The 15,852-nt window shown below is 39.1% G+C and overlaps 1 protein-coding gene across 1 annotated transcript in view; it reads left to right on the top strand.

The window, feature by feature from the left end:
* PCMTD1 (protein-L-isoaspartate (D-aspartate) O-methyltransferase domain containing 1) overlaps window positions 1-8,201 on the top strand; it is a 91,231-nt gene extending 83,030 nt beyond the window's left edge. Inside the window, exon 6 of the mRNA XM_049765864.1 lies at window positions 5,403-8,201. Within this exon, the coding sequence (XP_049621821.1) occupies window positions 5,403-5,770 (368 nt within the window). The 3' untranslated portion in view covers window positions 5,771-8,201. The remainder of the gene's footprint in view (window positions 1-5,402) is intronic.
* Window positions 8,202-15,852: the final 7,651 nt, after the last annotated feature.

Raw genomic sequence — 15,852 nt, 5'->3', positions numbered from 1 at the left:
ATTTGCTTCATTTTTTCATCTTTAATTTTTATCTGATAGTTATTCTCTTTGTGGGGAGAGGGGCTACCAAGCCTTGCTCAGGAGGCCCCAACACTATTCCTGGAGACTCATAGCTAACTGGTCTAGACTACTGAATGTTTGGGCTAAAGATGTGGGCCTGCAGTGCCAGGGACTAACAAGGCTGCCTGCTGGTACTTGGGAGACTGTAGGACCACACCTGACTGTCTGGCAGTGGGGCCATGTGGTGCCAGGCATCAAACTAGGGCCTTGTGCTTGAGAAGCATGTACCCCAATCCCTGTACTATCTCCTCAACCCTTTATTTAGTGGGGTTGGGATTTGTTATCACTCTGGCCCCATATTTTCCTTTCTTGTTCTTAAATTTTATACTCCTCCAAGGATCTAAAGTCATTTTCATTGCATGTTCTAAAAGACCTTCTTTATTTTTTACATTTTTGATGGTTTTTGGGGGGGACACTAAGTAGCAGCCAAGGTTTACTCTGGCTGTGCATGCAGCATAATTCTGGCATGCTTGGAGGATTATGTGGGAGAATCAGATTTGATTCTGGCTTTCTTGCAAGCAAGACAAAGGTGCTCTCTCTATTCTGTCTCTATTCTGTCTGACTGACATCTACAATTTTCATTTATTTTTACCCTTGGTACTGCTCAGTAGTTTCTCCTGGTGATCTAAAGGGGACAGTTAGGGTTAGCCAGAGATCCAACCCAGGCAAGCACCTTACCCACTGTACTATTACCCTCCTGCTTTTCATTTTAAGCTTTTCATGTTTTAATTTTGGTACTGTGATTTAGATTGCTGCTGACAGTATGGTCTTATAATGTCCCAACTACAATCCTATCACCAGTATCTACATTTCTTAACCAGTGATCCAAAGTTTTTTCCCACCTTCCAAACATATGTTTTTAAGTTTTAATAGCTGTATTTGGGGCCCTATGATTACAGTGAGTTATTAATGAGTCTGGTGAGTTAGATACACAGCTACTTCACCTCTATACCACAGATGAGTCCAAGCCCCTGATCCTTGCTCCTATGTTTACCTCTAGTTTGTTTCGTCTTGCTTTCCCACTCCATTTACTTACTTCTATGGAATTGGTTTCTGTAAATTAGTGCCAAGGTTTGCTCGCCTCTGATACCTTGACTTGTCTTACTAAACTATTCTGTATACCATAGATTAATGAGACAATCAAGTATTTGTCTTTGTCCTTGACTTATTTCATGTGACATTCTGCAGTTCCACCAAAAGAAAGCAAATTCCATGATTTTATCCTTACTATAACTATTTAGTATTCCAATGTATATATTTTTATCTCAACTTTATGATCTGTTGATGTTCATCAATGTGATTTGTTGGATGTTTTCTTTTAAAGTAATATCACTGCTCTGAGTATTAGTATAATATTGGCTTCATAGAAGATGTCAGGAATGACTCTTTATTTGAGGCTGCAGGGAGGAAGAAAGAGTCATATTCAGTTGTATTCAGAACTCATTTCTGACCCTATGCTCAGGAATCACTCCTAGTAGTGCTTAGGTGGGATTGAACCTGAGTCAGGTAAACCTCTTTAACCACTATACTTTCTCCTTGGTCCCAAGATTTTTGTTCTTGGGAATATTTAAAATCACTACTCAATGTACTTGTTTATATTTGATCCCTTCAGGTTTTCTACTTCCTCCTTGTTCTGTTATGGAAGGATATATAATTTTAAGATTTTATCAATTTCTTCTGGATTTTTGAGTTGTTTGTAATAACCTGTTAAAATAATTTGTATTTCTCTACAAATGGCCAAAAGACACATGAAAAAAATGTTCCACATCACTAATTATCAGGTAGATGCAAATCAAAACAACAATGAGGTACCATCTCACACCACAAAGGCTGACACACATCACAAAAAACAAGAACAATCATTGCTGGCGGGGATGTGGGGAGAAAGGGACTCCCATTCACTGCTGGTAGGAATGCCATCTAGTCCAGCCTCTATGGAAAACAATATGGAGATTCCTCAAAAAAATGGAAATTGAGCTCCCATATGATCCAGCTATACCACTCTTAGAGTTATACCTTCAGAACACAAAAACACACTACAAAAATGCCCTCTGCACACCTATATTCATTGAAGCACCTAATTTACAATAGCCAGAATCTGGAAACAACCTAGATGCCCAACAATAGATGAATGGCTAAAGAAACTATGGTACATATACACAGTGGAATACTATGCAGCTGTCAGGAAAAATGAAGTAATGAAATTTTCCTATACATGGATGAACATGGAAACTTATGCTGAGTGAAATAAGTCAGAGGGAGATAGAAACAGAATAGTCTCATTCATCTCTGGGTTTTAAGAAAAAATAAAAGACAGTATTGTAATAATACACAGAGACAATAGAAATGAGGGCTGGAAGGACTGACCTACAAGATGAAGCTTACCACAAAGAGTGGTGAGTGCAGTTAGAGAAATAACCACGCTGAGAACTATCATAACAATGTCAGTGAGTGAGGGATGTAGAAAGCCTGTTTTGAATACAGGCGAGGTGTTGGGGAGGGAAGAGATGGAGGCATTGGTGGTGGGAATGTTACACTAGTGAAGGGGGGTGTACTTTTTAATAACTAAAACCCTACTACAAACATGTTTGTAATCATAGTGCTTAAATAAAGATATTAAAATAAATAACCCTTTTGTATTTCTCAATGGTTAGTTGTAGTATCTGTCCTTTCACCTCTGATCCTATTTTCCTCCTGATTTTTAGCTGTCTTATTTATCTACCTGATTTTAGCCATCTTAAAGTTCATCTTATTTATTGGCTTCTGGTTTCATTGACCTTTGGTAGTATTTCCTTGATCTCTGTGTCACTGATTTCTGCTCAAATTTTTATTTCCTCCTTATACAAATTTTGGGGTTTGTTTGTTATCCTTCTGGGTTTTTTTTTTGTTCTTTTCTTTCTTTTTTTTTCTTCTTTTTTGGTTATGCCTGGTGCTGCACTGGGACTATTATGTGGTGACAGGGACTGAACCCCTGTCAGCCTCATGCAAGGCAAGTACCTTACCCACTGCGATCCTCCTGGTTCTCAAAATGTGTGTTAAAGTTATTTAAACTTTTTCTTCTTTCCTAATTAGAGTATCTTTTCTTATGATTTGCCCCTTACTACATACATAGCCTTTACTGTTCCTGAGTTTCTATGAGCCAGCTTTATTTGTTGATTTGTAGAAAGAAAAAATTAATATAATAGCTTTCCTGCTCAAAGATAGTTATTTAAAATGTTTTGCCTCTATTTGAGTTCTTTGAATAGCTTTGCATATGACTTTTTAAAAATCAAATTTTGTGGGGCCGGAGAGATAACCTGGAGGTAAGGCGCCGCCTTCCATGCAGAAGGACAGTTCGAATCCCGGCATCCCATATGGTCCCCCGTACCTGCCAGGGGTGATTTCTGAGCATAGAGCCAGAAGTAACTCCTGAGTGTTGCCAGGTGTGGCCCAAAAACCAAAAAAAAAAATCAAATTGTGGGGCCAGAGCAATAGTACAACATTAAGGCATTTGCCTTGCATGCGGCCGATACAGGATGAACCAGGAAGCCTGCCAGGAGTGACTTCTGAGCCAGAGCTAGGAGTAATCCCTGAGTGCTGCTGGTTGTGACCCAAAAACCAGAAACAAAAACAAAAAATTAAATTGTATGGGCTGCAGTGATAGCATAGCAGGTAGGGCATTTGCCTTGCAGGCAGCCAACCAAGGTTCAATTCTCAGCATCCCAGATGGTCCCTCTTTGCCTGCCACAAGTGATTTCTGAGTGCAGAGCCAGGAGTAGGCCCTGAGTGCTACCAGGTGTGACCCAAAAAGAAAAAAATAAATAAAAATAAAACTTGTGACCTAGAGTGATAGTACAAAGCGTAAGGCTTGCTTTGTATACTGTTAATTTGGGTTTTAATCTAACATTTACATGGTTCTCAGAAAAGTAATTCCTGAGTAATTCCAGGAGTAATTCCTGAGTGCTGAGCCAAGAGTAAACCCTGCACATCACTGTATGTGCCCTACCCATCCCTAAACAACAACAACAACAAAAATTTTTAAACCTGACTGGAAAGATAGTACATGGGCATTTGTCTTGCACATGGCTGACTGCCATGATATCCAGTACAGTTCACCAAATCTGCCAGTTGTAATTCCAGAGCCAGAAGTATAATACTTTTTTTGGGGGGGGGGCCCACACCCGGCAATGCTCACGGGTTACTCCTGACTCCACGCTCAGAAATCGCTCCTGGCAGGCACGGGGAACCATATGGGATGCCGGGATTTGAACCAATGACCTTCTGCATGAAAGGCAAACGCCTTACCTCTATACTATCTCTCCGGCCCCAGAAGTATAATACTTGAGCACTACTGGGCTTGGTCCCAAATGGTCTACTACCCCCACCCCCGCCCAAGAAATAAAACCTAAAAACTACAATGTGAAAACAATGGTAAAATTTCTTTAACTACTTGGGGCTGGCGAGGTGGCGCTAGAGGTAAATTGTCTGCAAAATTGCAAGCGCTAGCCAAGGAAAGACAGCGGTTCGATCCCCCGGCGTCCCATATGGTCCCCCCAAGCCAGGGGCAATTTCTGAGCGCTTAGCCAGGAGTAACCCCTGAGCATCAAATGGGTGTGACCCGAAAAACAAAAACAAAAAAATTTTTCTTTAACTACTTAATTCACATGTATTCAGTTTGTAAGTTTTTGTTTACCCATTCAAAGAATTTACATATGAAGTTACATACTCATGTACTGTACTCACAACACAAACATTTGAACATACAAAACTCTGCTATTCATTGTATTGTTCTCAGTGCTGAAATGGGTAGTCAATATATAGTGATCACCTTGAAATCTTTGTTAGGTCAAAGTCAGAGTTTTTAGGGCTGGATAGATAGATCCAGTGTATAAGCGGATCAGTGTATAAGTGGATCCAGTGTATAAGTTTATAAAGCGTTAGACTTGCATGTAGGAAGCCTGGATTCAATAACCATCACAGCATATGGTCCCCTGAGCACAAAGCATAGGAATAAACTCCAAGCAACACCAGGTGTGGCTAAGTAAAACAAAACGAGTTAGAGTTTTTATAATTTTGTGTCTTAGCATTCATTAAGAAATGCAGTTTTGGGGCCAGAGCAGTGGCACTAGAAGTCAGGTGTCTGCCTTGCAAGCGCTAGCCTAGGATGGGCCACAGTTTGATCCCCAGCGTCTCATATGGTCCCCCAAGCCAGGAGCAATTTCTGAGCGCATAGCCAGAAGTAACCCCTGAGTGTCAACAGTGTGGCCCAAAAACAACAAACAAAAAAGAAGTGCAGTTTTGTTCTGTGAAATAAATTATATGTTTTACTCTTCATGTCTGTTTTGTTTATGTTTGTTTTTCAGCCCCCTGTGCCGTGAGGAATCTACAGGACTTGGCTCGTATTTACATCCGCCGCACTCTTAGAAATTTCATAAATGATGAGATGCAGGCCAAAGGAATTTCTCAGAGGGCTCCACCGAAAAGGAAAAGAAAGAGAGTTAAGCAGAGAATTAACACTTACGTCTTTGTGGGTAACCAACTTATTCCTCAGCCTTTAGACAGTGAAGAGGATGAAAAAATGGAAGAAGATAACAAAGAAGAGGAAGAGAAAGATCACAGTGAAGCTATGAAATCGGAGGAGCCACCTCAAAATTTACTGAGAGAAAAAATCATGAAGCTGCCCCTCCCAGAATCCTTAAAAGCTTACTTGACATATTTCAGAGAAAAGTGACTTAGATCAAGAAGAATAGCTACTGATAATTCCTTTAGTATTGAAAATGTAGTATTGTTAGGAGTCACAGAATTTTTTTCTTTCATCAGAGCAAATTATATATACATATAACTTGTTGCTGTCTTAGTAATAAATGATGTAATTAGTGACTTAAAAGAACTCCTTTTATAAAATCTATTTTTCTTTAAATCGGGAAAATTGCTATTTCAGCTCCGTGATTTCAAGAGTGGAATGCAACAATAGTCAAGACTCAATGTACTGTAAATCCTTTTCTGATTCCTTACAGATTTGTAGTGGTAAGGGTTAGACTTGATTTTATATAAGGTTAAATAATTGTTTTGCTTATATATCCTGATTTAAATTGCAATTCTTTGCATTTCCTCTATGAAAACTTTTTATCTATTAAGGCTATCAAATGTATTGTAGACCCACTTACCATACTTTTGTTGCAATCACTATTGCAGTTTCTTTAGATGTATTCCGGGCAATATGAGTGCAATAGCAATACAGATATTGAATAATTTAGCTTTAAAACAAATTTCGTAAAATTCCACAGTACTGCTCTTTTCTTTTGAATATATTGCCAAAAGACCTGGGTGAAATAACTGCTTCTCGGAGATTTTTAAGAGCATATCAAGTGACTATTAAAATACATTAAATATAGCTCTGAATTTGTATGGACCCTTTACATTTTCAGTATTCAGGATTCATGAGGTTCTCTTGCTCTCTGGAGTTTAGAAGGTAGTATGTGTAGCTTTGTTTTTCCAGTCCACTGTATTAAGCATTAGGTTAAAAAAAAAATCACTGTTGTGACTGCTAACAGTGGTCACTTTGGGGAGTAGCTGCAGTAGGGCCAATGTAGATTTGGTCAGCAGGTGCACTTTAGCAAATGGAACTTCTAGGTCATCTGAATGTTTAGTTCTTAACAAAATAGGACAGAGCTAGCCTACTGTTACTTTGAAATTCATCTTGGTAGAAGAAATGTTCACAGAAATGGTATGTAAATAAATGCCTTTTTGAAGATCCTGTTCAGAATCACAGTGTAAACTTGGGACCTTTGTTACGCTCATTTCACCGCTTCCCATGCTATTTTAGTTTCTTTTGATAAAATCATGATTTTCCTTTTTTGCCCTTAATATCACATACTTAAGCTAATCAATATTTGAATGTTAGATGTAGTTTGTCAAGGATAAAACCAGTGGTAAAAGCCATGATTAGTTTCTGTTCTTCCTACAAGAGCCAGAAAACAATCATTCCTTGTTAAGAAAGTATGTGGTGTAACACTTAGTTTTTAATGTTACACAGATTATCTTTTTTGGGGGGGTCCTACCTGGTGGCACTCAGAAGTCACTCCTGGCAGGCGCGGGGGACCATATGGGATGCCGGGATTCAAACCGAGGTCCATCCTGTGTTGATTGCGTGCAAGGCAAACGCCTTACTGCTATGTCATCGCTCTGGCCTCAGATTATCTAATTTTTTAAGAAAACATTTGAGAGCATAGCTAATTACCACCAGCATCACTGTTATTGTAGTTGATCAAATATGCTTAAGAAAACTCAGTATGCATAGGGAAAAGATAACTATCTCTCTGCTAAGATTGAACTGCTGCTAAATATATAGATGGTTTCAAAACTCTTCACACTCAGAATTTTACACATCTAAAAACAAGTCTTTGAATTATTCTAAGTATGAATTATTCCAAGTAACAAAGGGTATTTTAGTCAAATGCAAGATTATTTCATGGAAGATATTTATTTTAAATAAGTGATTAGAGCTAAGAATTGAAGGGTGAGTAGATCTCCACTTTAGATGATTACCAATTTTTTAATTTTAAGCAATTCCTGGTTATATTTCTCTCAAGGAAAAAGTTTGATACAATTGTTTTCTGTCAGAAATGTCTATTTTATTTTGAATTAAATGTTCATCTGATAAATAAACCAGGGAGGCTGGTTATATTACCACCCCTATTCAGCCACTCACCTCTTTGTTACAACTGCTGTCTGAATTTATAAACATGATATATTCTTAAATGATTTATCATTTATGAGAGTATTATTTGAAGATTAACTTTCCATCATTTTCCTTCTATTGACCTTAGCAAATCATCCAGTAGATTTTCATGAGTAGTGCATATATTCCATCATTGAAACATATCTTTCTTTTAAATACATTTTATACTTGTGGTTATTATTGACTTTAAGTAGAAATGAAATATGGACATTCAAAAGAAATACCTTCTATCTTCTAATAGGGGTTCTATTGTAATATTGTGGGTTTGTGTTTATTTTACAATGAATTCATGTTTACTTTAAGATAATTATGAATAATAGAGGGAGAAGTAGCAAATAAAATGAAGTAAAATTGTATGATGTGATGAGGATTATATTCTTGGTATTTTAAAAACAGATAAACAATAAATAAAAATAATTTATTCTAGTCTTACAAGAGAAAGAATGGTAAGATGATTTTCTTGAGTCAAACAGCTGGTTGTAATCATTTCAAAATAGCATCTAGCATCTGATATATCTCAAGAAACTGTCCATTGCACCATGAATATTAAAAATTTTAAATTTATATTGCTTCTTGGTTGGTAGAACTGGCTATAGTATTAATAAAGAAAACTGTCGTTTGGAATATATAGTGATTAAAAAATACAGAGTGTAAGTGCTGTTTCTACCTGTTTGAGGGGATGAAAGTGCAGTAAAACGTGTTAAGTTATGGGAAGACTTAGAAAATTATTTTAAATAAACAGTTGCATATAATGAACATCATTCTCCAGTGGCCTGACTCTTTTTTTAAGTTTTTTTTTTCCATAATGGCTGAACCAATTTACATGACTGTTGGTTTTCTCCATGCCTTGGTTGACATTGATTTATTATACTTTCCCCCATTTACTTCTTCCTTTTGTTGTTTTTGTGATGTCTTGGGTTTACAACATGATACAAAGATACAACATAATAGTGTTGTGAGGTGAAGGGTGTGTGTTGCTGCTCTGCCATAAGTTTTTCAGAAGGTCCCTATTTCTTATCTTTTTGTTAATAGTCATTCTAAGAGGTGATAATATTCCAGTTTGATTATTTATCTAATAGTAAGTGACTGCACATCTTTCTATTTACATACTGGACATCTGCACCTGATCTAGAGAAATGTCTATTCAGGTTCTTTTGCCTTTTTTTTTTTTTTTTTTTTTTTTTTTTGGTTTTTGGTTTTTGGTTTTTGGTTCAGACCCGGCAACGCACAGGGGTCACTCCTGGCAGGCTCAGGGGACCATATGGGATGCCGGGATACGAACCACCATCTTTCTGTGTCTAAGGCAAATGCCTTACCGCTGTGCTCTCTCTCCAGCCCCTCTTTTGCCTTTCTTTTTTTTTTAATTTTTTATTTTTAATTATGAGAACAAAGATGCAAAGAAAGAGGCAAGGTAAAGTTACAGTGGAAGGACAATGACTCATATTCTCAGAAATCCCCTTGCTGATATCTGAACTTTGAACTTTCAGCCAAAGAACATTAAGAAAAATAAAAGAGAACCCATGTACAATTACTTTGTCCATCAAGTCCCCAGATTGTAATACATAATATTTCTTAGCAGCACACAAAGCAATCTAATGCCATAAAACTTATGTAACTCCTTAAACATTGACGGCAAAGTACTTTTTTACATTTCCATGCACATGCATATTAGTTTGTTAACCTCAAACGTTTAAGTGGGTTGTTTTTCTTAAGGATTAGAGTCAAAGGAGCACAGTAAAAACGGTGTTAGAGTGGCAATTATTGTTTGCATAGGCCCACCAAAATAGGAGGGACATGGAAAGGAAAAGCCTTGACCTAAATACAAGAAGACCCTACCCCTGAAGTTTCCTGGCATAAGACCAACTCTAGGCTCCATGCAAACTAGTCTGTCCAATCCAAGTCATTGTCTGTAGTGCCATTACACTTTTTATTTTTCACACAGTCTCTGTTGTTGCTATCCTGTTTCTGTATTGAAGATCCTGGAATCTGCATATCCTACATTACAGTCAGGATGGTGCGGAGCATCCTCTCATTTCACCTCACAAGTAAAGGGCAGTGCAGAGAGCCCTGTCCTATATGCAGGTCGTTATTGTTGTCAAGTCTTCTTAGTGTTAAGGGAAGTCTCTTTTGATCAGGTCGGTGTCAGAGCAGTGGTAGGGTCTTCCCTGGTAGAGGATTGCTTCCAGGTGTTGTTATAAAAAACCTTGGATGTTTCGTAGATAGCTTCCCTGGTTCAGGGGTGAATGGAGAATGCCCATTCTTCTGAGGCCTGTGCCAGGTCATTATATCAATGTTCAGGGTGTAAGGTCCCATTGCATTACAAGATTTGTGTGTTCCAATCTCTATTAGATAAGAACTTATTTGTATGTATAGTATTTTCCCATTTTAATGTGCCTATGCAAACAAGGAACAATGCCACGGGGCATTATCGGCGCATATGGGGGCCGTAAGAACAAGTCCAACAATCCCCATGACATGATTCAATCATAAGCATTAAACTGAGGGACTCTCGCCAAAATTCCTTATTGAACAGCTCACAAAGAGAAGAAAAGATAAAAAGTGGGTAGAATCGTCACTGTAAAAGAATACTTAAGTAGGAGTTATAGCTGTCAAAGAAAATACACTTAAAATATTCAAAAGACATATGTGTTCATTTTATGTCTTTTGAAGTAGTTGGAGGTTGTTAAATCCAATGCACAACTTTGGTCTGTGATTAGGACTGTGCAATACTGAAGTTAAAAAGAGTAAATGTGGGGTACTGATGGTTAGGGGTGAGAGACTTAAGGAGTAATAATGAGCTTTGTAGGGGTGTGCGAAAGGGCAGAATCTGTTGGCGCAGGAGGTCAGTCTTGGTGCCTAACAAGTTAAGAACTGAGGGTAAAGAGGGTTAATTAAGGGAAAGATAACGAATCCGGATTGGCAGGTGAGGGAGTAGAAGGGGCTCTGGTGTGGGGGAGGGGCAATATATCAGAGGGGCTATATACATTGTATAGATGAAATGTTCATGGATTAGGCTTGGCAGTCAGGATCACTGTATAGGAAGTCACGTCTACATATACACTGATTTTAGAGACCTATTTGAATGTTATCCTCCAAATCTAGGGCATTCCATTTTTTTTCCTAGAAACAATCAAGAATTAAGAAAATTTTGGGGTGAAGTTAAAAAGTATATATGCGCCTGCGTGCTTTTGAAAATGAAAAATAGTAAGAAAAGACCCTGAATGGGGTCCAGTGTGCATAGGACAGGAGTTTGTTTCCCCAACCCTCCCCCCAGGGCCCAGTTTACCAGACCTGACCCTGAAGACCAGTCTGGCATGGGGGGATCTCAGTCCCCTGGACTAAGTGGTCAGCCCAGGGGGCCTATGGCTAGCTGTCCTGCCCAGAGCCCCCAACATACAAGTAGAAGACACTAGAAGCTCTTTTGCCTTTCTTAATTGGGTTGTTCACTGTTGTGTTTTATGAATTATTTATAAAGATTGAGTACTAAGTTTGTTGATTGCAGTATTGGCAATTATCTTTTACTATGTTATGTTGGGTTTTACTTTATAAAAGTCTCTTTGTATGTTGGCAGAATATTTTTAGTTTTATGCTGTTTCATTTTTGTTTTGTTTTGGGGTCACACCTGGCAGCACTCGGGTTACTCCTGGCTCTGTGCTTAAAAATCGCCCCTGGCAGGGTTGGGGACCATGTGGGATGCTGGGATTAGAACCACTGTCTGTCCTGGGTTGGCCTCGTGCAAGGCGAATACCCTACTGCTGTGCTCTCTCCACCCCCAATGCTGTTTCATTTTGCTTACTTTTGCCTTTGCCTCCTTTGACTTTGGAGTATGAGCAATAGCACTACTTTTCCTTGTCTTATTCCTAATATGATAGCTGTTTGCTTTTTTTCATGTTTTCTGTTCCCATTTTTGAAGGTTTTATCATAAATATAGAGCAGGTTTTCTCCATTAATGATCATTCGATTTTTGTCGTTTTTGTTTTTACAGATGTTGAGTCATCTGTACATTACTAGAATAAATCCTGCCTAATCATAATGTATAATTCTTTAAATGTATTGTTGATTTTGCTTAACACGTGTTTTGTTGAGAAAATTAGTGTATGGGGGCTGGAGAGATAATGCATTAAGTAGGATACTTGCTTTGTATAGGGCAGACCCATGATCTAGCTCTGGCATCCCAAATAGTCAGTTCCCTGAGCATCACCAGAAGAGATTGCTGAATGTAGATCCTGGAGAAACCCCTGAGTATCATTGCCCCAAAACAAAATCAATATTCATAGTTGAGATTATGGCCTTTTTTGTTATATTCATGTTTGGTTTTCAAATAAGGATGCTTTTATAAAACATTGTAAAGTTTCCTTTTTTAATTTTTGGGAAAGCTTTTTTTATACTTCCTATTTTCCAATGTTTTCATAAAGATGTTTAAAATATTTTAGTAAAGCAACATAGTTTTAGTTTTAAATTTTTTACTTAGAGAAATGTTAAGATATAGAGAAAGATACATGTGCAAGAGAGAACACTGGCTTCTAGAGTGGATAAAGCCAAGAGTACACACCGCAGATTAAGATGAAGGCCAGTCTTTCAGGAGATTGAGCAGGCATGCCTTTAAAAATTTGATTTTATAATTTTTTCCTAACATTTGTGTATACTGAAGAATACACAATCTGAATATTGTTACAGGGAAAAGCTTAGAACTCATGAGTTTCTTGTCATGACCTTTTTATCCTATGTTCTTTTCTGAGGGATCCACCCTTCAGAGGTTATGCCTCAGATTTTTGCATCTCCAAAAAGCTTAGGATTTGAATCTCAGAGGGATGTATTGTTCGTGCCTTTAAACTACTTTTTTTTTTTTTTTTTTTTTGGTTTTTGGGCCACACCCGGTGGTGCTCAGGGGTTACTCCTGGCTGTCTACTCAGAAATAGCTCCTGGCAGGCACGGGGAACCATATGGGACACCGGGATTCGAACCAACCACCTTTGGTCCTGGATCGGCTGCTTGCAAGGCAAATGCCGCTGTGCTATCTCTCCGGCCCATCTTTGAACTACTTTAATGCTAGACAATTTACACTTAGTTTTATTATTTTTCGAAAAAGTTTTTTAGTATACCCCCTTCTATTCTTCATTCCCTCCTAGAGATTTCACCTCTTAGAATTTTTTTTTTTTTGGTTTTGGGGCCACACCCGGCGGTGCTCAGGGGTTACTCCTGGCTATGCGCTCAGAAATAGCTCCTGGCAGGCACGGGGGGACCATATGGGACACCAGATTCGAACCAACCACCTTAGGTCCTGGATCGGCTGCTTGCAAGGCAAATACCTCTGTGCTATCTCTCCAGGCCCACCTCTTAGAATCTTTTAAGAGGGACATGGGTAGAGATTCATTTTCTATAACTACTTTTTGGGAGTGGAGGGCAGAGTGGCCTATACGGGATACCAGGGATCGAATCTGGGTTGACTGTATACCTCGTAAGTGCCTTACCATGTACTAGCTCTCTGGCCCCTGTAGGACAATTCTGTTAATGGCAAGAAAGCACTAGAATGCTCACAAATAAAGATCTTTTTGTTTTTTTTGTTTGGGGGGGGTCACACCCGGCAGTGCTCAGGGGTTCCTCCTGGCTCTATGCTCAGAAATCACCCTTGGCAGGTCAGGGTACCATATGGGATGTCGGGATTTGAACCATCATCCTTCTGCATGAAAGGCAAACACCTTACCTCCATGCTGTCTCTCCGGACCCAATTAAAGATCTTAAACATTAGACATGACAAAAGTTTTCTCCAAATTGTAAATTAATTAGAACATGATTGCAGGCAGGAAGATGAGAAAGGATAAGGGGCTGGTAATGTATATTGGGGAAACAATAGAACCTAAACCAGTCCAAAGACCTGAAGGTTGTTGCAACATAAGGATCTAGGAAAACCATTAAGATACATAATTCCATACTATATAGCTGGAAGGAATGATGCTATTATACAATTCACTGCAACATGGATGGAACTGGAAGATATCGTGTTAAATGAAATAAGCCAGAAAAAGAAGAAATACAAAATGATATTACTTATATGTGCTATTTAGAATAACTGCATGAAGAAATGCAGTGGCTTAAATGGGGGTTGTCAAGAACACCGTAGGCCCCAGAATATGGTGAGGAGAAGGAAAGAAATCAAGTGGAGGAGGAGAAATATTAAATATGAAAGGAAAGGGAACAGGGGCCAAGAGATCTCAAGCCATTGGTGGTGTTAAGAAAGGACAGAACTGGGGCCAGAGAAATAGCATGAAGGCAAGGCGTTTGCCTTGCATGCAGGACAGTGGTTCAAATCCTGGTATCCCATATGGTCCCCCGAGCCTGCCAGGAGCGATTTCTGAGTGTAGAAACAGGAGTAACCTCTGAGCGCTGCCAGGTGTGACCCAACAACAACAACAAAAAAAAAAAAAAAAGAAAAGAAAAGACAGAACTAAATATTCAAACCAAGAGTCAACAACAATAACAAAATCATGAGACCCAAACTTGAACACCAAACTTAAAATGGTGCCTGTTTTGACGGCAGGCTGGGGCAGGGGGTAGTGGCATAGGACAGACTCTGGGGACATTGGCAGTGGGAGGTTGACACTGGTGGTGAGATTGGTGCTGAAGCATTGTATATCTAAAACCCAACTATGAATATTTTTGTAAATCACAACAGTTTAAAAAGATTGAGGGGCAATATAAAATTCCAAGCCACAGCCTAGCTGGACCTCCTGAGAGGAAAAGCTCCATCCTGAAATAAAAGACATGCTAAGAATATCAAAAGATCAGCCATTCTCCAAGTTTTCCCTGGAAACACACCTCTCCTTCTGAGTTGTGTCCTTTGTAGCTTTCCTGTCTCAAGAAGCTATGTTCTCTGTTGAGAACCTCATAGTATTTCCTTCACCTTTCCCAAATAAACTTTTTTACTTCATTTTATTCCAGAATTCTTTTCTGTGAGTTAAGGCAATGGACCTGAAAAGCCTGAGTAAGATTTCAGACTGGCTTTCCTCACTCCAGGCTGGGTTCCATGACTCCCTGAGAAATCAGGTACAGGAATCATTATTTTTCATGCCAAGCAGAATCAGTGGAACTCAGGTGTGAGTAGACAGCCATCGCCCATGACTAGTAACATACGTCAGGTCTGTGTTGTGAAGACTCCTCATCCAGGTAATGCCCAGAGTAACTAAGGTGGGGAGAGAGAGCAGCAGTTACACTTCTCAAGGCTACTGCCTCCCTGCCTCTTCGCATCAGCAACCAGGGAACCTCCTGGTGGAGCCACCTCTCCCACCCAAATCAACACTAGTCTTTAAGAATTCTGTCCATTGGGCTTTGATGAAAACACTCAGATATTCTAATATTAAAGACCTATAGATTGCCAGAAAACAAGGATTTTGCACCTGCAAGTAGCACTTGAGGTTTCTTCAGACTAGATTAAGTTGGCTTAGAGACTTGGTGATAAATTTGATATCTAATAGCATATTTCCATTTACTAGTGAGATTAACAATTTAGTTTTTTATGCCAGTGGAGGTCTTTGGGAGACTTAGGTAAAGTGGAGAGGAGGGGATCTGCTGCTTCTCCACTTCCGGTTACACCTGCAATGGCTGGGAGGTAAAGGATGATGGGTCTGGCTCCGTCAAGGAAGACAAAGTCAGCCCCAGTAAAATGCTTTACCCAGGCATTTTATGTCACCTTCCCTTACAGAAAAGAGTTTCAGAAAGATATGAGCAATGATCTAAAAACAGTTTTATTTGATGGCACTTAGGAAGGAGAGGGAGAGGATAAGAAAAGGAGAGTAACAAGCTCAAGAGAACTCAGCATCTCCAGAGATGAAGAGAGTCCTGGTACACAACTCAGCATGAAAGTCCACATTTTAAGAGGGGAGATGTGGGTGATATGTGTATGCAGATACCATGTGCCTAAGCCCAAAGAGCATATATGCTCACCCTCGTTGTTCCAGGTTGGTTCATAGAGGTTTTCTCCCAACCTGCCCCATGTGGGGCTTTTTACTGAGGAAAGAATCCATTGCTAAGGTGGTTGCCAAGGGGAAGGGTTGAGATCAGTTGATGATCCTACT

Source organism: Suncus etruscus, chromosome 19, assembly GCF_024139225.1.
Source record: "Suncus etruscus isolate mSunEtr1 chromosome 19, mSunEtr1.pri.cur, whole genome shotgun sequence".
In the NCBI taxonomy this organism is placed as follows: Eukaryota; Metazoa; Chordata; class Mammalia; order Eulipotyphla; family Soricidae; genus Suncus; species Suncus etruscus.
Note: the sequence above shows the minus strand (reverse complement) of the source record. Positions and strands in the feature narration are given on the sequence as shown.